Source organism: Mesoplodon densirostris, chromosome 1, assembly GCF_025265405.1.
Source record: "Mesoplodon densirostris isolate mMesDen1 chromosome 1, mMesDen1 primary haplotype, whole genome shotgun sequence".
In the NCBI taxonomy this organism is placed as follows: domain Eukaryota; kingdom Metazoa; phylum Chordata; class Mammalia; order Artiodactyla; family Ziphiidae; genus Mesoplodon; species Mesoplodon densirostris.
The window spans coordinates 103,858,339-103,878,319 of NC_082661.1; the positions used below are offsets into that span (position 1 = coordinate 103,858,339).

General features: G+C 52.6%; 1 protein-coding gene across 2 annotated transcripts in view; it reads left to right on the plus strand.

Annotated features, from left to right (window-relative positions):
- Positions 1 to 19,981, plus strand: part of SORCS2 (sortilin related VPS10 domain containing receptor 2) — a 553,507-nt gene that overhangs the window by 452,975 nt on the left and 80,551 nt on the right. For both annotated transcript variants that reach the window (XM_060106386.1, XM_060106377.1), the window contains one exon: positions 11,984 to 12,148. In XM_060106386.1, the coding sequence (XP_059962369.1) occupies positions 11,984 to 12,148 (165 nt within the window). The remainder of the gene's footprint in view (positions 1 to 11,983; positions 12,149 to 19,981) is intronic.

Below are 19,981 nucleotides of genomic sequence, written 5' to 3' on the forward strand. Positions count from 1 at the left end.
TCTTTCCTCCTCCTCGGTGATATTGGTCTTTGGGGCATATTTCTCCTGAACTTCCTGCTCCCTGGGTTCTTACAGATGCCCTCAGCTAAGCGGAGGGCAGTGGGGGGCATCTTGCTCAGAATGGCAGGCTTTAAATATCCCTGCTCCAGGATGGATGGGCAAGACCACCCACCTAAGCCCTGAAGTCAGTCTGCTGAGCTTCTAATAAGTTTCCAAGAGGTGTCCACGAACGAGCATACCACGGGGGGCAGGGGGCTCGCCTTCCTATTTCAATATATTTTGCAAGGCTCTTTTAGGATCCATGTTTTGAACAAATGGAGGTCTCTCTTGTCCTGATGTATAATTCACCAAGAGATCATAGTAATATTTTAGTTGGCAATGAAGTGCACTGTAACTCATGATGTGCTTCTGTTGGTTGAGGAAGCACTGGTGGGTCTTAGCAAAGCTCCTGGCCCTTGAGCTGAGAAGTCTCAAGACTTTTTGCAGGAGTGAGCCAAAGAAAAGTTCGGAAGACACAACGGCTGACGGGAAGGCCTGCCGCCGGTGGGTATGGGAAAGGGAACTGAGATCAACTTGTATTCGGGAAAAGGGTTCTATATACATCACCAGTCAGAGCTTGATTGGGAACACTCGAGGCAACTGGAGTGGGGAGGGATTTAATGCAGACACGTGGAGGCTGACGCACTTGATGGGAGGCTGCGGGTGGAGGTCAGGGGGGTGCTGCTGACGTCAGAAGGTCAGGAGCCCAGGAACCTCGGGGAACCGCTGCCAGCGACGTCAGCTGCCCGCTGCAGCCAAGTGGGTAGTCCAGGGTATGCTGGAGACAACTTCGGGCCTGCGCCTGCCTGCAGACGCTGCTGGAGGCCTACGGCTCCCTCGTCTTACTGGCTGTCATGTGCAAGCCGCCCGCTGGGGAGGCTGGGAATGTGGTCTCCACGCGTCCAGTTCCTGGGCTCAGGGGTGGCTGAGCAGGGCTGAGATGGCCTGAATATCAGCACAGATAGAATGCCCTTCCCTTATACGTTAAACTTTTGCCCAAAATGAGACTTAAATACGTTCCATCCACAGTGTTCAAGAGATAATGTCAGAGCACCTACTCTGTGCCACATGAGGGCCTGGGACTCAGCAAAAATGTCAGAGCACCTACTCTGTGCCACGTGAGGGCCTGGGACTCAGCAAAAACGTCAGAGCACCTACTCTGTGCCACGTGAGGGCCTGGGACTCAGCAAAAACGTCAGAGCACCTACTCTGTGCCACGTGAGGGCCTGGGACTCAGCAATGAGCAAGACGCGTGTGTTCCCTGACGGCGGAATGTGTGTGGGACCTGACCGGGAAGAAAGTGGGCACAGAATGTGGAAGGAGAGGGTGGGGAGTTAGTGTTTCGTGGGGACAGAGTTTCTGTTTGGGATGATGGAAAAGTTCTGGAGACGGAACGTGGTGACGATTGTACAACAGTGTAAACAATGCAAATGTCACTGAACTGTCTGCTCAAGAGAGTTAACATAATAAATTTCATGTTCTGTATATTTGCCACAATTTAAAAAATAATGCAAATGGATGTTTCTGGAAAGTGTTAATAATTGCTTTTAAGACAGTAAAAGAGTACCTTGGTGTCAGGGCCTATTTAGACCGTGGGATCAGGAAAAGCCGATTTAGAAGGTGGTCTTGGAGCTGAGTGAAGAAGGAAGCGGCCCCGAAGCCTCTGGAAAGGGCCCCCCCTGGAGCCAGACCGTGGAACGGGAACAGTCCGAGGCCAGGCTGGCCGGAGTGAAGTGACAGAGGGATGGCAGGTGTGAAGCAAAGCCCATCAGGGCCAGTCACACGGGACTGAGGGCCGAGGGGGACAAGCAGGGAGATCTTTGGGTGCTGGCGGTCCCAGGTGAGACTGCAGGAGGAGGGGATAAGGCAGTGGCAGACGGACTCTCCCTGCCCACCCACTGGCCCTCAGGAGATCCCCCCCCTCCAGCTGCCCCTCCACACTCTCTGTGGGGTTCCTTCTGGTCCCCAGCCCAGGTCAGTTCTTTTCTCACTTTACGCAGCCCCTAGGGGGGCTCATCCACTCCCAGGACCACGAGTCACATGTCTGTGCACCTACCCCGAATACCTACCCCAGTGCAGAATTCTCTGCAGAGCTCACCCCATATCCCAACCTCCCGAACCCCTCCCTCCATCTGCGTGACCCTCAGGAGGCTCAGCTCCAGCGTGAGGCTCAGACTGGCCTCCTCTTCATCTCCCCTAAGCCGCTCTCCCTCCTGTGTCTTCATCTCCATCCACGGTACCTCCCTCCACACACTTGCCCGAGCTCAAAACTTAGGTGTGTTCCCCTTATTTCTCCGTCTCTTTCCTCCTCACCAAAACCACTGAACTCTGACTATGAAATGTCATGGACACCCGCCCTCTCCTCTCCACGACCTCTGCCCCAGTCCAGGTCACCAGGTTCTCTCACCTGGGTGAGCCCCGTGGCCTCCAAATCAGCCTCTGGCCTGCCCCCTCCAGGCCCTATTCCTCATTGCAGTCAGAGGGAGCCAGCCAGGGCATCCAGGCAGAGGGAGTGTGAGGCTGCGGCAGACATGTGGGGACTGGGAAGCAGGCCGGGGGGGCTGGCCCCGGGCCGTGTGGAGGTAAGGTCAGCAGGGTGAGGTCATGGGAGGGGGGCATGAACGTCAGACTCCGGAGCAGGGGCAGGAGACGCCCCGAGGTGTTTCAAGCAGGGACATGATACCGCACGCTTGCGTGTACGTAAATCCCAATTCTCCATAAGTTCTTCAAGGATAGACCTTTCTGGTTTAAGGAAGCACAAAAGTAGTGAAGAGCCCTTCTGTTTCTGCAGCAGTTTCACATGTTGTGCCTAATTTGGAACCTCTACCCAGAGAGATGATTGCCTCCAGTTTCAAGGTGAGGAGAGTGACTAGCCCAAGGTCACTGAGCAAAGCCGCATCTCCGTCAGACTCATATCCTGTGGCTTCTCCTCTGCTTATGGCTACTCAGACCAAAAACCATCGCATGGAGTGATTTTCTCCTAAAACTCTGGGTAGCTCATCTGCGTTTGTGCTGAGTAGCCCAGCAAGATGCATTCATCCACAAGAATGAAGCACCGGGTAGGAGAGTTATTTTTGCTCATCATGACTCACACCGGCGTGTATAAGACGCTCTGCCCAGATTCTAATTTGAGACCCGGGGGTGGATGCTGCTGTATTTGTTTGTCTCCACTGTCTGCCTCTCCTGGCGTCAAAGCCAAGTTTTCTGTGTCCCCAGCTGGGCACATCTGTCTGGCAAGGAATAGACTGGGCAATTGGGTTTCAAATAGAAAGGTAATTCCAGATGACACCCATCCCCGGGGGTGGGGAGGGAACCCTTGTAGGGCTCCACTTGGTAAAGAGAAGATTAAAAACAAATCCTCTCCTTGATAAAGAGTCTGAATGGAAACCAGAGATCTGTGGCGCATCCAGCCAGAGCTCTGGCAGACGTGAGAAGTGGTTTCTGGATGCTGTTGGTTTTTCTTTTTGAACTCGGAGGTTCGACAGCTATGATTTGCATGAGCTTTGCTGCGAGGCAGACTGGCACGTTGGCACCACCTTTTGGAGGAGATGGGTTAGAAGCCCAGCAGGGGACCAGGGAAGGTGAATTGGCACCCGGTTCGCGCAGGGGTGGTTCAGGCAGGCAGGTCCGAGCAGGAGGCCAGGTGCACGTGATCCGGGCACGCAGGGAGGGACGGGCCCGTGTTGAAGGGTCCCATTAGGGCATCCAGGGTGCCAGGTTCAGGTAGGTCTCCTGACCTGGCCAAGAGGGAGACAAGAGGCCCACGTGGGCATCTCACGCAGTCTTCCCGCCGTCTTCCTGAGCGTGTAGCTCACCTTCGGGGAAACTTTCCAGATGGCCTGTCCTCTCCTCCAGTCCCGCCTGGGGGAGGGGCCTCCCTTCTCGGGGTCCCCTGTCCCAGGGCACTGCTCACACCAGGAAATGACCTCCCTTGTCTGCTATTAGCTGCTCCGGGGCAAGGATCCTGTGAGGTTCATCTCCCAGCCTGGGGCCCGAGGCACAGCTGCATGAGTCAGTGAATGGTCTTAAAGAATAGGATGGTGGACCAAGGAGAGGAAGCAAAGATGAAGAGGAACAGAAAGGCCCTCCCCCCGCGGCCCCCGCCCTCCTCTGCCCCTTCATGTGGTCAGAAATCGTTCCCAAAACTCGGGCCGGACCTGCAGACGTCTGGAAGCCATGCCTAATAGTCTTTGGGATGGGAGCGGGGGGAATCTGTCTGGACTCTCCCAAGTCTGCTGCATCAGGACCCCCGTGTTTTTGCTACATTCCGGGCTGTTGCAGTCACATCACTGGCCATGATGTGATGCCGATGAGTGACACAGCAAAGAGCTGGGTGTGAACCCACAAGGGCCGTCTGGCCTCAGCTTCCCCATCTGAGAAATGGGGATGGTCACACCTACTTAGCAGGTGTGCTGTGAGTATTAAGTGCAGGAAGTGATGCACTCCACCCCTCACCTGCCCCTGCCCATCATCTCTACACTGCCTCAGAGCTGCCCTGCTAGTACTTCCTGCATCTCTCCAACCAGATGCTGACAGGGCCCTGGGGCTGGCTGCCAGGCTTGGATGGGAAATAACAGAAGGGTTGTTAATTACCACACATCCGAGCCCCGGCCACTTTGCAGGCTTCCCACCCAGCGCTTCCCGGCTGAGAGAGCTAAGCAGATCTGTTTTTAACACGGGTTCCGTGTGGGTGATGCAGAGGCTGGGGGAAGACAGGGCCTGTCTGCCCAGCCACCTGCAGACTGGCCCGGGGAGCTCGGCCTTCGGGGAGTCGAGGACCCCTGCCCCGTCCTCAGCGGGAGGGGACCTTGGGGAGCTCTCTCTCTCTCTGCCCGCATCCGTGCTGCATGCCAGCTCGATGGAGGCTCCTGTCACTCTGTGTCACGGTGACTTGTACCACGTTTGTGTCCTGCACTGGGCTGGCCCTCCTCTGTGCCCGCTGCCCGGTGTCAGGCCTCCATTGCCCATTTCTACCATGAGTCCTGCATAGCGGGAAGCAATCTCATCTACGGACCTGCCGATACACTTTGGTGGTCGGGGAAGCATATCCAATAAAACACATGTCAATAATGTGATCTGAAAAGAAAAATTCCCCAAGCCGGTGACTTTCTTCAGAAGATGCGCCCTGCCACTCCCGCTTAGAATCCATGTGCCGGCCCCACTGAGCTCCACCGTCACTGGCTTCCCCTAGCGAACTCCTTGTGGCTCAGGTGCCACCCCCTCCAGGAAGCCCCCAGCCCAAGGTCAGGCCTAGGGTGAGGCAAGGGAGGCTCTAAGGTATACAGTTAGGGAGGCACTCAAACTCAGGTGCCCTGGCCCACTTCTCACCCCCCAGAGAGACGGCTCACTCACCCTGGAGACAGTTTCTTTGCCTTCTGTCCTCGTCTGTCCTGGGGTTTCCTGGTGCGAGGGAATCATATGCTCCCTTTACTGTCTCTCTCACCACCACCTTTGAACCACGGGAGGTGTTTGGTGAACCAAACTTCTTTGAAGAATGCTGCAATAATAAACCCACTGTCATCTACAGCAGGTTCGCCATGGCCCAGGACTATGCTAAGTCTGTTTTTTGTTTGTTTGTTTGTTTTTTTGCGGTACGTGGGCCTCTCACTGTTGTGGCCTCTCCCATTGCGGAGCACAGGCTCCGGACGCGCAGGCTCAGCGGCCATGGCTCATGGGCCCAGCTGCTCCGCGGCATGTGGGATCTTCCCAGACCGGGGCACGAACCTGTGTCCCCTGCATCAGCAGGCGGACTCTCAACCACTGCGCCACCAGGGAAGCCCTTTGTGGGTTTTTTTTTTTTTTTTGCCCCACTGCATGGCATGCAGGATCTTCATTCCCTGACCAGGGATCAAACCCCTGCCCCCTGCAGTGGAAGTTCGGAGTCTTAACCACCAGACTGCTGGGGGAGAGTCTGTTATATACTTTGTTTCCTTTAACTCTCAACTCGCTTCTGCCATGGCAATTCCTATCTTCATTTTACAGAGGAGGACATTGCAGCTCAGAGACATGAAGTAATTTTCCCAAGGTTGCACAGCTCACAGGAGCAAAGGAGGGCTGAAGCCCAGCTCCATGGGCCTCCAGAGCCTGCACTGCTCCCGTCCAACCAGGCCTCTGCTGTGGGCTCCATGTTCCACGAGCTGCACGGCCTGGACTCCCGGGGCCATCATGGGCACCCCCATCCTGCAAGACACCATCAGCGTGGCTGAGAGCAGGGCTGGGAGGAGTAAAATCCCGAGAACGGGGCTCTAGTTCACAATGGTTATCTCCTCGTCACTTGGTGGGGAGCAGAGGCCAGGCCCACCAGCGTACTCAGAGTTGCACAGCTAATGGACACGGGGCTGAACCCAGCAGGAGCTGCGGCCTAAAGCAGCTCCCCCGCCAACAAGGGGAGGGCACTCAGAACTCACCAGGGGCCATGAGAAAATGCAGACCCTGATCCTGCAGGTCCGGATGGGGCCAAGACACTGTTCATAATAGGCGCCAGGGAGGCTGCTACGCCTGGTCCCAGAGTTTATTAACTGAGTAGCTTTGGAAAGAGCCCATTTTATGGGTGTGTGACCTAGGCATTCGCAGGAGGATCTGTGCTTGGTTTGATGCTCTACTGGTACCATCTTGAAATTCCTAATTCCTTTTGAACAAGGAGCCCCACCTTTGCACTTTGTACTTGGCCTGGCAAAATAAACCCTGGAACTCATGCTTCAGGTGGGCTGGCCGTTAGTCCAATGAATCTATCAAATATTTGTCTTCAACTGTGTTGCCTCTGATTTTGAGACACCCAGCCTTAAGGGCCCCCAGAACCTAGCTCGGGTGCCATATGTTTCCCCAGAATAGTAAGCAGTGAAAATACATCATTTAGAATAGTCAGGTTCCCAATTTGGAAGAACAATCTGCTAGCCTCCTCTCTGCACGATGCTAATTGCTTTGTTTTCTTTGCTCCAATAATCCTTTCCTTGTCAGCACTTTTTCCTTCCCCCGTCTTTCCTGGCTTGTCCTACTCTGAGGCCAAAAATAGCCCACAACCACAGATTGCTGGGCCCCCGGCCAGAATCACTTCCTCAGGTTCTTTTTCCTTCCGCCTCAGTTGCCACCATGGGTAGGGCCTTGGCTGTAACTGGGGGCTGTCGTGGAGAGGTGACCCGGTACCTAGAGCCCTCATTCTGTGTGGGAAAACCAACACCCATTTCTTGGACCAGGTCCCATGCTCCGGGCTGGATGGCAATGATGAGGACCTGGGCCCTGCCAGGCTGCACAGCCTCTGCACCTGGAGGGAAAGGCAGGCTCTCTGAGGGTTCCCTGCGGAGAACCCTAGGAATGTTGGGCTGGAGCAAATGAATGTACAAGATGCTGGGGGAAGGGGCAGAGGAGGCATGAGAAAAACTCTGTTGGAGGATGTGTATCACAGGAGGCTTCCTGGAGGAGGTGACCTTCTAAAGGTGCCTCAGTGGATGCGGAGGCGTTTGATAAGCAGATAAAAGGGGGAAGATGTCCCATCATAAAAAAAACAGGCTAAGCTCATGCTGGGGGCACTGGCAAAGCAGGGACGCCAAAAATAAATGAGAAACATTCAGCTTTGTTGAAGTTGCCCAGAATTCAGGGCTCAGAAAATTTCAAAGAAACCATTTTCATTTTATCACACTTGGATTTTGTGACATTTTGAGATTTTAAAATCTGATTTTGAATTACCAGTGGTGATGTGGGGGGTGTCTTGATCCTGCTGTGCATTCCAGCCAAAGGGAACAAGACACACAAAGGTGGTCAGGATGTGAACGGTCTCAGCTGGGATGCCACCTGTTGCCTTTGGTTATGCTGTCCTCTCTGCCTGAAACACCCTCCCCTGGGTCTGGATCAAATTTCCATTCATTCTTCAAGACTCATCTGGGTATCACCTCCTCCAGGAAGCCCTTCCTTTTGCTCTGCACCTGGATGATATTTTCCCCCTGCTCCGCTCCCATAAAGCCTTGTGCATACCTAAATCCTTGCTCGACCTTGCAGTTTTAGCAACTGTGGAAGAATGAATGAATGAATGAACGAATGAGCCTTCATTGCTGTGTGAAGCGAGTGGTGAACAGGAATAAGTGAATGAGATTATTTATGCCTTCTGCTCTCCAGGCTACTTAAATATCCCTAAGGATGTTTTTCTCCCAGAGGAGAAAAACAAACAGTTTTCTTAGAGTCACAAACTGAGCTGGAATTGCTCATTCATGCATGTATACATGCATGCATTCCTTCGTGTATCCAGCAGGGCTTGGTTGACCGACAGCTTGGGGTCAGGCCTGTGCAGGGTGCTGGAGAAACCAAAAGTTTCCCTACCCCTGAGATCAGGGGGCACAGTCTAGTGGGGGAGGTAAATAAGCAAATAGTTGTATTGTAAAAACATTGTGGAAAATGCATCACGAGCAAAATGCTTTAATGAGCTTCCCTGACCGACGGCCCACATGGAGCCGGGCATGAGAGTTGCTGCCCTGGGGTGGGGCGTGGAGCCAGGCCGAGAGTGTCCAGTGGATACTGAATGAACGGTGCTGTATCCGGGAAAGATGTGGTAGGAGTCTTGGTGAGTTATTTCATTTTTCCTGAGTATCCAGGGAAACCAGGTGCTGTGTAGAATATTTAGGAGTTGAAGGACGATGCCAGAGGAGACACAGGACCCCAAAAGACTTCCCAGTAGCCAGAGCTGGACGTATTTGGGCAGCAAAATAAGAAAATATTATTGAAATACAACTCAAAGCATAAACTAAATATTTGTGGGTTCATAGTGATATAAATACATGATTGAATAAGTAAACAAATGGGGGAGAAAAGACAAATCTCCTAGGCAGAAGAATTCCATATAATGTATGTAGCTACTTCACCCTCCAGGAGGGCCACCTGCCTCTCCCCTCCCCACCCCAAGGTGTGGGCTGCGCAAGGCTACTTCCTCCCAAAGGGACAGGATGGAAGCGGGGAGGAATGGAGTAACGTTACAGGGAGACGCCTGGCCAGTGCCACCTGGCCAGCGAGGGCAGCATCATCAGTGACAGGTCACATCCACTGCACGCCCACTACAATGAGGGAGGCACCCCTCATTTTGCTCCTTTCCCCCCTAAAACCCAGAACCACGGCATCAGCACAAGAAAAATATCAGACAGACCCAAATGGGGAGGTAACTACTACAAAACAGCCAGCCAGTCCTCCTCAAAACTGCCAAGGTCATCAACAGCAAGGAAAGCCTGAGAAACTGTCACAGCCCAGAAGAGCCGGAGGAGACATGACAACTAAATGTCACGTGGGAACATGGAACAGGGACAGAAAAAGACGTTGGTGGAAAAACGGGTGAAATGTAGTGTGTAGATTAGATAAGACCAATGTATCGCTGTTGGGTCCTTAGTGGTGACAGATGTATGATCCTGATGTCAGCTATTCATGAAAGAGGAAGCGGGGTGTGTATCATGTGGGAACTCTCTGTACTATCTTTGCAACTTTTACATAAATCTAAAACTATTCTAAACTAAAAAGTTTATTTAAAAATTTTTAAAAATCCTTCTAAACCCACCATGATTAACATCCCCCTGTGTTTCTTTCCATTCTTTTTCTAAATGAAGATGTAATTGACATACAACATTATATTAGTTTCAGGCGTGCAGCATAATAATTCGATGTTTGTCTTGTGAAATGATCACAGTAAGTCCAGTTGACATCTGTCACCATACATAGTTACAGAATGTTTTTTCTTCTGATGAGAACTTTTAAGATCTACTCTTATAGCCACTTTCAAATATGCAGTATAGTTTTATTGATTATACTCACCATGCCGTACTTATTTATCTTATAACTGGACGTTTGTACTTTTTGATCCCCTTCACCCGTTTTGCCCCGCCCTCCTCCCCCCACCAGTCTGTTCTCTGTATCTAGGAGCTTGTTTTCTTTTTTCCCTTTTTCCTTTTAGATTCCATATATAAGTGAGATCATATGGTACTTCCTTTCTCCTTCTGATTCATTTTACTTAGCATAACATCCTTAACGCCCATCCATGTTGTCACAAATGGCAAGTTTCATCCTTTTTTTATGGTGGAATAATAATCCTTCCATTCTTCTTTCTATGCATTTTCCACTGATAAAATTATACTTACCTTTATACACCTACCATTGACAAAATTATAATATACTTCCTTACAATTTTGTCAATGTGAAATGTACAGAAATTAGACTCGCTTATAATTTTGTGCTCTGCTTTTTTTTTTTTTTTTTTTTTTTTGCGGTACGCGGGTCTCTCATTGTTGTGGCCTCTCCCGTTGCGGAGCACAGGCTCCGGACGCGCAGGCTCAGCGGCCATGGCTCACGGGCCCAGCCGCTCCGCGGCATGTGGGATCTTCCCAGACCGGGGCACGAACCCGTGTCCCCTGCATCGGCAGGCGGACTCACAACCACTCCACCACCAGGGAAGCCCTGTGTCCTGCTTTTTAAATGTCACGTGTGCATGGGCTCTCTTGTCACTAAACATTCTCTGTAAACATTTGTACACGCTCTCTGGCTCCCCTGACCATTCTCCCCTGCCCCATTTTTCCTGCATGGAAATCATACCATGAGGAACATCTCCGAGCACATCTTTGCAGGAATCAGGCTCCACGACCCTCCGTTTGCTGGGGACAGAAGGCTTTTGTGCTGGAGGAGATGAATGACTGCCCCTGGGGAGCTCATTATGTTTCCCTGGAAAGAAAGAACACATTGGGTTATCATTTGTTCACATGAGACGGGAGTTTTGTGCAGTTCATTGATTTGTGCTCTGTGTGTTTAACTGTCTTCTAGAGCAGTGTCGGAGGTTGAGGAAGGCCATCCTGGGGGGCATCTCATTGCCCCATGCCCTCCCGGGGAAAGCCACCCACTTTGTAGACAAGGAAACTGAGGCACAGGGTGTTTGGTCACAGAGACATGGATTTGAACTGTGTTATCTGGAGGCAGAGTGTGTGCCCCCAGCCCCCACTCCACCAGCACACATGGTTCATTCATTCATCCCCTCATTCCCTCATTAGTTCATCTGACTGGTGGAGTGCCCAGGCCTTGCAGGGGTGGGCTGGGGAGGGGGTCAGTAGTGACCTCCACAGACATGGCCCCTGGCCCAACAGGGCCTCAGTCCCTGGGGAGGAGGCCACTTCCATGAAATGGGGTGAGCATGTGATGGGCAAGTCCTGGGTCCCCAGCAGCCTTGTGGCAGGAGCTCAACCCAGCCTGGGGTGAGGAAGGCCCACCCCAGGGTGGGGCTGTGGCCCATGCTGGGCATGGCCAGGGTGCAAATGGAGGCTGGGAGGGAGGCCGGTCCAGGAGGGGTCTGGTGACCCTGATAGGAGGGTTGGTGTCTCCTTGGGGCTCCCAGGAACCATGAAGTTTCTACAAGGTCCGTGTGTAGGAGACCCCCGGGCTTCCTGTGTGGGGAACGGACCTTCTGATGATGCTGGAGGTGGGAGTCGGGGCCACAGCGCTGGAGGGTGAACCACGCGGCTTGCGGCCCCTCCACCCCACGTGCCGGTGCTCCTGGCACTGTCGCAGCCCACCCGGCTGGTCGACCTTCTCTGGCACCAGGGACACAGGAGCTCTCGTGTGTCCCTCCGAGGGGCCCTGCCATTCCACCAAGTGACCGCAAGGCGAGGCAGCCTCCCAAATGGCCCCTACCTCCTGGGTGTACTTGACAGTAAGCCCTCCCCACTGTAGAGCTGTCGGCCGGGCAGGTCAGTGTCCTTGGGTGGTCATACCAAAGTACCGCAGATGAGGCTTCGAACCACAGGAATCTGTTGTCTCAGTTCTGGAGGCCGGATGTCCGAAGTCAGGTGTCGGCAGGGCTGGTTCCCTCTAGGGGCTGTGGGGAACCCATTCGAGGCCCCCTCCCGGCTTCTGGAAGCTCCAGCAGCCCTTGGCTTGTAGACGCATCGCCTGATCTCCACGGGGAGGCCTCATGCCCCACTGTGTGTTTCAGATCATCCTCGTGAGCTCCTCTCTCGGCGACCGGGACCAGAGCCTGTTCCTCAGCACAGACGAGGGCGCCACCTTCCAGAAGCAGCTCATCCCCTTCTCCGTGGAAACGTTCATCTTCCACCCCCGGGTGGAGGACAAGGTGCTGGCCTACACCCGGGAGGGCAAGGTAAGCAGGCTTAGAGCCTCTCCATCATGTGGGGCCTGGGAGCCCCCATCACCCGCTTATCCCCTGGGCCATGTGGTTGGATGCCACCAGGAGCCTGAGGCTTTGCAGGAGAACCGAGCTTGGCACAAATGGGCCCGAGAGCTGGTCGATAGATAGTGGATAATTATGAGGACCCTTCCACTCTGTCCCCCTCTCTTTGCACTCCAGCCACAGGGCCTTCCTCTACTTCCAGAACATTCCACTCACTCTCCCACGCCAGGCCCTTCCCTCAGCCTGGAGGCCTCTTCCACCACCACGAGAGTGAATCGTCCTTCAGACCCCAGATCAGCGTCCCCCCCTCTGAGGGGCTGAGCAGCAGGGCCCCAGGAACACAGGGCACCTTCACAGGGCGACAGAGGAGAGCGTAACAGGGGTCTCTCTCCAGGGCCACCGTGGGTGGGCTAGGAGAGACCCTGGGGCTGAGGAGGGAGCCTGCTAAGGGCCCGTGGAGGAGGGGCCACCCTGACTGTAGGAAAGGCCTGTCGGTTTCCTGCGGCCACTGTAAGAAATGACCGCAAACTTGATAGCTTAAAACAATAGAAATGTATTCTCTCACAGTTTCGGAGACCAAAGGCCCAAAATCAGTTTCATGGGGCGAACACCAAGGTGTCTGTGGGCCCCCACTCCCTCTGGAGGCTCTGGGGGGATCCCTCCCTCACCTCTCCCAGTCTCTGGAATTCTGTGGCGTGTGGAGGGGTCACTCGGATCTTCAAAGGCAGTGTCTTCAACCCTTCCGGCTCCATCTTCACGTTGCCGCATGCGTGTGTGCACGCGCGTGTGCGCGTGTGTGCGAAAGTTCCCTCTGCCCCACCGGATGATCCAGGATAATCTTCCCAACTAAACATCTTCACTGAATCACACCTGCAGAGTCTTTTTTTCCTCCATCTGGTCCCATGCACAGGTTCCAGGGATTATGACGTGGATATTTTGGGGGGCCTTTTTCAGCCAACCACCGTGCCCAGTAGGAGGCCAGATCCCCCGAGCCATAAGGAAAGGGCGAGGAGGAGGCTGGTCCAGGAGAGGGTCACTCAGCCCCTAGGAACTGCTACTGGGCAGTTGGAGAACAGGAGCCACGGTACCCAGCTCTCTCCCCTCCCGCCCTCCGGTCTTCTGCTGGTGCCTCCCATGGTCTGAATCCCACCAGAAGCCAGAGAGAAGGAGCCTGTGGATGCCGTCTACACAGGGCAAGCCCCCAGGGTTGGATAAAGGTGGAGAAGGCAGAGCCTGGGTCTGGAGCAGATGGAAGCTGTCTAGATCAGGAGCCTCCTTGGCAGCCCCCAGGCCTGCATGGGACCCACTGTTCCACGCTCTCCCAGATTCCAGTGCCTCTCTTTCCCAGGACTGTAATTATGTATTTGTGCCACTATTTGATTATTGTCTGCACCGTACACACACACACTTGGGGTAAGCTCTTTGAGGGTAAGGGCTATGCCTGTGTTTTTTCACCATTTTACCTCAAGTACCTGGCTGAAAATATTGAATGGATGGATGGAAGGATGGTGGATGGATGTGTGGATGGATGCATGGATAAGGGGTGGATGGATGGTGGCTGGATGGGTGGATGGATGGATGCATGGGGGGATGGATGGATGAATCAGGTCAGGGACCTCCACATGGAGACTCCTGGCTGGCCTGATCCATGGCTGTCTACAGGACCTGGCCTCCTTGCTGGTCCTCAGTTTAGTGTATCTGCTTTGACCTGGAATACATCACACCCACTCACACATCACTGGCCAAAGCAAGTCTTGTGCCAAGATCTGGTCCTTGCTAACTGACTGAATTTCAGGATGTCCCTGAAATTCCCTGGCCTCACCGGCTGCCTCTGCTCTGGGTGCTTTCCTTTGGAACAGCGTGTATTCTGGGTATTAATAGTGCTACTTAGCCTTCCATGTATTTAGACTAAAGCACAATCACAGAGACTCATTTTCCCACAGAGATTGACTGCATTGCAATTGCCCTTTAATTTATGGTGCCCTGAAAAATTAATGGAGCTGAAATCTCAGTTATTTTCTTTGGGTCTTTTCTGTGACTATGAGGAAAGAAAAAGGAGGGAAGAAAGGCTTCACTGTGGTTGTAAAAGGAATGAGGAGTTTGAGGACATTAATAACAATGACAGCAGGGCTGTTTTTTAGGCATTATGGTTTCAGCAGGATGGCTGGTCGGACAACACTGACTTTGATACCAACAGACCTGGTGTGTTAGGTAGGCGTCTGCTGCTATAATGCTGAGTAACACACAGCCCCAAACCTCAGTGGCTCACAACAACAAGCATTCTTTCTTATTCTTGCATGTGCGAGTCAGCGGGGGTCCTGCCGGGCTAGCTTGGGACTGACTAGACAGGCATGCCTCCTGGCAGGGTTCAGGTCTCTTGTTCCGGAACCAGCGGTTACTTGCAGACATGCCGTTCTCATGGTGGAGGGCAGAGGCTCCGAGGGGCAGAGGAAACCACATGAGAACCTCCACGTGTCTGCTTTGACCTGGAAAACATCACATCCTTTCCCGCTGGGCAAAGCACGTCATATGGCAAACCCAGAGTCCACAGGCTGGACGTAAATATCTCACTCACAAGGACTTGCAGATTTTTACAAAAGCAAACGCTCTCTTCTATTCCCTCCCCTTCCTTTTCCTCCCAGATGCCTGCCCCTTCCTCTAGCAAAGACTGTCCTTCCACCCCTCAGACTGCCCTGTCTCCCTACTTCTAGTTCTCTCCTTTACTGTGTCATTAGAATTTGGGGTGCTCTGAGGCTACCTTATTTGGAGCCTGGACAGCCTCCTTGGGTGAGAGCTGAATGCAGTGGTTTTTTTTCCCTCAAGGCTCAGCAAATTGCATTAGGCTCCTGGGATCAAAAGGATGTGAGAGCTGGGCAGTCCCTCCCCACGCCAGCTCACTGGGGACCCCTGGCATGAAACTGACCAGCCTGTTCCCCTCTGCTCAGACCTCAGACATGCTCACAGGCAGAGCCCGGGCCACTTAACCTCTAAAACATCAATAGACCCACTCATGTTTTATTCTGCTTCCCATCGAGAACCTCCTCTGCTTCCCAGCACTGTGAGAAATAGGTCTGAGCCTGAGACTGCCTTCCAGAAACTTAGTAGAGGAGACAAGACACCTTGGATGGCCAATCAGGGAAGCCTTCCTGGAGGAGGGGGGTTGAACAGGGGCTTAGAGAATGAGTCAGGATGTAAGTTTACTTTTTAATACAACTTCAGAACCACAAAGATGATCGCACAAGAAAAGAAAGAAAAATGAACCCCTGCAATCCTCCAGCCCAAATGAAGCCGTGTTTGCGTTTATACAGGCTGAAAAGGAAGAGGAGTGCTATCAAGGGAGTGGGGTGGGGCGGGCAAGAGCTCTATTAAGAAGGGATGAGTCTGGGGCTTCCCTGGTGGTGCAGTGGTTAAGAATCTGCCTGCCAATGCAGGGGACACGGGTTCCAGCCCTGGTCTGGGAATATCCCGCATGCCACGGAGCAACTAAGCCCGTGAGCCACAACTACTGAGCCTGCGCTCTAGATCCCGTGAGCCACAACTACTGAACCTGTGTGCCACAACTACTGAAGCCTGCCCACCTAGAGCCCATGCTTGGCAGCAAGAGAAGCCACCGCAATGAGAAGCCCGTACAGCACAACCAAGAGTAGCCCCCGCTCGCCGCAACTAGAGAAAACCTGTGCACAGCAACAAAGACCCAAGGCAGCCAAAAGTAAAATAAAATTTAAAAAATAGATAAATTAATTTTAAAGTAACTTTTTAAAAAAAGAGATGAGTAGAGGGTGCTGTCATCATGAGAACAGCTTTGTGAGCAGAGAGAATCTCACAGCTCAGAGTGTATTCCTTTTTGCTCTGACTGTTGTGTCCGACAAGGCTCAGGGCAGGAAAGAGAACTCACTCTGGATATTTTAAGCAGAAAAAGGATTTAGCGTGGGGCGTTGGGTGCTCTCTAAACTGTTGGGAGTGCTAGAGGTGCGGCTTCAGGCCAGACTCCCAAGGATCCTCTGAGAAGCCTGTGAAGCTGGACCAGCAGGGGAAGGTCGGGGATTGAGAGCTCCACTGGGGTCACCAAGGTCAAGAACATGCAGCTGAGGCCAGGGTCCAGGCATCTGAAATCACCACTGCTGCAGCCCACACTGCCTGGGAACGTCCACAAAGACAGAGATTTGTCCAGCTGCTGCCTCCAACACATCTGCCCCTCCATCCCACAGAGCTGGAAGATGGATGCCGGGCACAAACCCATGAACTTGCTGGCCAGCAAAACAGAGTTACTATATGATCCAGCAATCCCACTCCTGGGCATATATCCAGAGAAAACTGTTATTCGAAAAGATACATACACCCTCCATGTTCATAGCAGCACTATTCACAATAGCCAAGACATGGAAGCAACCTATATGTCCATCGACAGATGAATGGATAAAGAAGATGTGGTACATATATACAATATGATGGAGTATTACTCAGCCCTAAAAAAGAATAAAAGAATGCCATTTGCAGCAACATGCATGGACCTGGAGATTATCATACTAAGTGAAGTAAGTCAGACAGAGAAAGACATATACCATGAGACATCACTTATATGTGGAATCTAAAAAAAAAAAAAAAAGATACAAATAAACTTATTTACAAAACAGAAACAGAGCCACAGACATAGAAAACAAACCTATGGATATGTTAGGAGACTGGGATTAACACATACACACTACTATATATAAAATAGATAAACAACAAGGTCCTACTGTATGGCACAGGGAACAATACTCAATATTTTGTAATAATATTTTGTAATCTATTCCCTTATAAGGGAAAAGAGTCTGAAAAAGAATATATATATACATATGTATATATATAAAACTGAATCACTGTGCTGTACACCTGAAACTAATACAACATTGTACATCAACTGTACTTCAATATAATAAAATAAAATAAATGGCCCAAGGCAGCAGGAAACTGCCTCCATGACACTGCCCCCTTCCAAACCTCGCATGCATGCATCTATCTGACCCAGAATTCTAGCTGCAAGGGAGTCTGAGCAATGTTGGATCTCAGCCTTTCAGCCTTTGCAGTATGCCCAGGTGCCCTACAGCAAGGGAAGGAAGGATGCTGCGTTCCAACCATCATACCCAACCTACCACTGAAAGCCGGGTGGAATTGCAATGCTTCTAATAATTGTGTGAAACTTACTGGTACACATGTCTGTGAATGGAATGCACCTTCCCTCTGACTTCATCCTCCTCCTTTTCCTTTATTTCTTCCTTGTTCTCACTTCTGATTGTTTAACCTTTACATGAGATCAGAATATCTTCTGATCATTTTATTTTTCTTAGAGGAGTGGTCTAGAGGAAGTTGACCCTTCCCCAGGACATCACTGTGCGGGTTTTAGCTGCACTAACTAGGATGTCCCTGATGTGTTTATTTGCTGGTGTTTGTCCTTTATTCAGCAGAAATGTTCTATTTCTGCAGCAGTTGGTTGTGTGTTATGCAATCACCTCCCATGAGAGCAAATTGGAAAGGCTTCATAAAGTTCTGGGGCAGATATCATAAATGCAAGTGCGTCGGTGGTGATGACAATGATAACGCCATCCGTTAATCCGGAGGTTACATAATCCTGAGACTGATGGCCTCAGACTCCTTTTTATTCACTTATTGCCTGAGGATATGAGCTGTGCTCTCCCGATTGGCAGATGGGTAAAGTGAGACTGTCCTGAGAGGAAGGAGTCCACCGGGTGGTGGGAGAGGGGAAGAGGGGTGTTCCAGGCAGAGGGAACAACACGTGCGAAGGCCTAGAGGCAAGAGGGAGAAAAAAGGCGGGTCCAGAAAACAGCAAGAGTTGAATACAGCAGGAGCCTGGGGCTTGAGGAATTTGGGGAGGGGACACTGGCTCTAAGTAGCCAGGGTTTGGGGAACCCTGGAGGGGTAGCTGGGGGCAGCGGCTGGCACTGGGTGGAAGACAGACTAAGATGCAGACTCTCAGTCTCTTTGAGTAAGAAAATCTCGCAGCCTGAGTGTTTTGTCCCTGCAGATGAGAGCAGAGGAGAGGAGCTTAACAAAGAAAACTCCCAAGTTTACGAAAAAGGGACAACTGTTATACAGTTGTCACCAGGTCACAAAGTGTCAGTCAGACAACTATTCAGAGTGACTTTCTTTCTCGAGGCTCTAGGTGATTTTTATGGGTAGGGACAGCCATCCTGAAGTGGGGCGTCTTCTCACAAGACCCCGAGGTTAGGAGATGACCTTTGCAAGGAGGGATCACTCACGCAGGGGCCGGTCTGCAATCCTGCAGCTGCGGGGAAGAGGGAGAGAACGTTTTCCTGAAATTTCTCTCCTAGGCAGTCGGGGAATCTGTAGTTTTCAGGGCTGCTGTTGGCAAGGGGGAAAGGCGATTCGGACACCCCAGATTGACAATGTGGGCAGGAGCAGGACTGAACAGGATCGCAGGGCCAAGAGGGAGTGTTACGCTCACATCTGCAGTCTCCGTCTCGCCCCGGGCAGCTCTGTCTAGGAGGACGGTGGGCATGACGCTCAGTCCGGGGGCTTCAGAGCCCCAGTTCAGCGCACGCCTTGCCTGCGTGAGGTCCTGACACGCGGGACCCGCTTGAACCCTCCTGACCTCCTGAAGGAGGATGTCACCCATTTTACAACTGAGAAAAGCCGAGGTTCACCTGGCTTTTCTGGGTGACTCCAGAAAGGGAGCGCAGGGATCTGAGCCCAGGTGTGCCGGCCCCAAACTTGGGAGACAGGGGCCTGGGTTTCCATGTTGCCATTGGGGACTGCCCAGCCATTCTGGAGAGGAAGGAGGAGGCCAGGCCTCCTCCAACAGGAGAGGGACCACTCCCCATCCCATTAGCCTCCCAAATAGAGCAGACAGAGGGCCACCACGTGAGCAGAGCTGCCACCACCTGCTTAACTCTTCCCTGACTCCCCACCCCTGAGAGATGAAGTCACAGCTCTGCCACATCCTCAGCATCTGGCTGTGAGCCTTACTTTTGCACAGACTGAGGCCCAGCACCCGGAGGCCGACTTGCTGTTTGCTGAGCACCTGTTGTTTGCTGAGCACCTCCCACCCCGCTACCTCCTGCTCCCAGGCCTGTGCTCGGGAACTCCCTCCCCCTGGAAGGGCCTCTGCCCTCCTCTGCCTGCAGACATCCCCACGACCCCGATGATGCACCTATGCCAGGCAACAGGTGGTGTCCAGGGAGGAACAAGGAACCTCCAGATGGCTCACGGAGGGACCCTAACACAGGGAACTGGTCACAAAGGCATCGGAAGGGCAACAGGAACAAAACAGGATGGCGGTTTACCTCCAGAACAGAGGCTGCAGACATCCCCGCCACCCCTGGGCTGGAGGGGAGGGGAGGGGTATGTGGTGGCCAGGATCCCACATGTGCGCGCGTGTGTGTGTATGTGTATGCACGCTCCAGCCTCACGGGGCCAGGACCCAACAGGAGCCGGCTCACCGCCTACCACCAGGCCCCAGTGAGGACTGGGGGGTTCAGGGGGCAAGTGAAAGTACGTGTTTGCTCGCGTGTGTGCGTATGTGTCTATGGGTGTGTGCACGTGTAGTTGTGTTTGTGTGCGTTCACACGTGTGTGCATGTGTGTAAGCACGTGCACGTCTGTGTCTGGGGGCCGGGGGGCGCATGCGCTTGTGTGTCTCCCTGTGTATATATGCTTGAGTGTGTGAGCTTGCGTGTATACGTGTATCTGTGCACATGTGGGCTTCTGTGTGTCTGTCTCCGTGTGTGCATGTCTGTGAGTACGTGTATGCACTGTAGGGGCGCTCGCACACATGTTTCTGTGT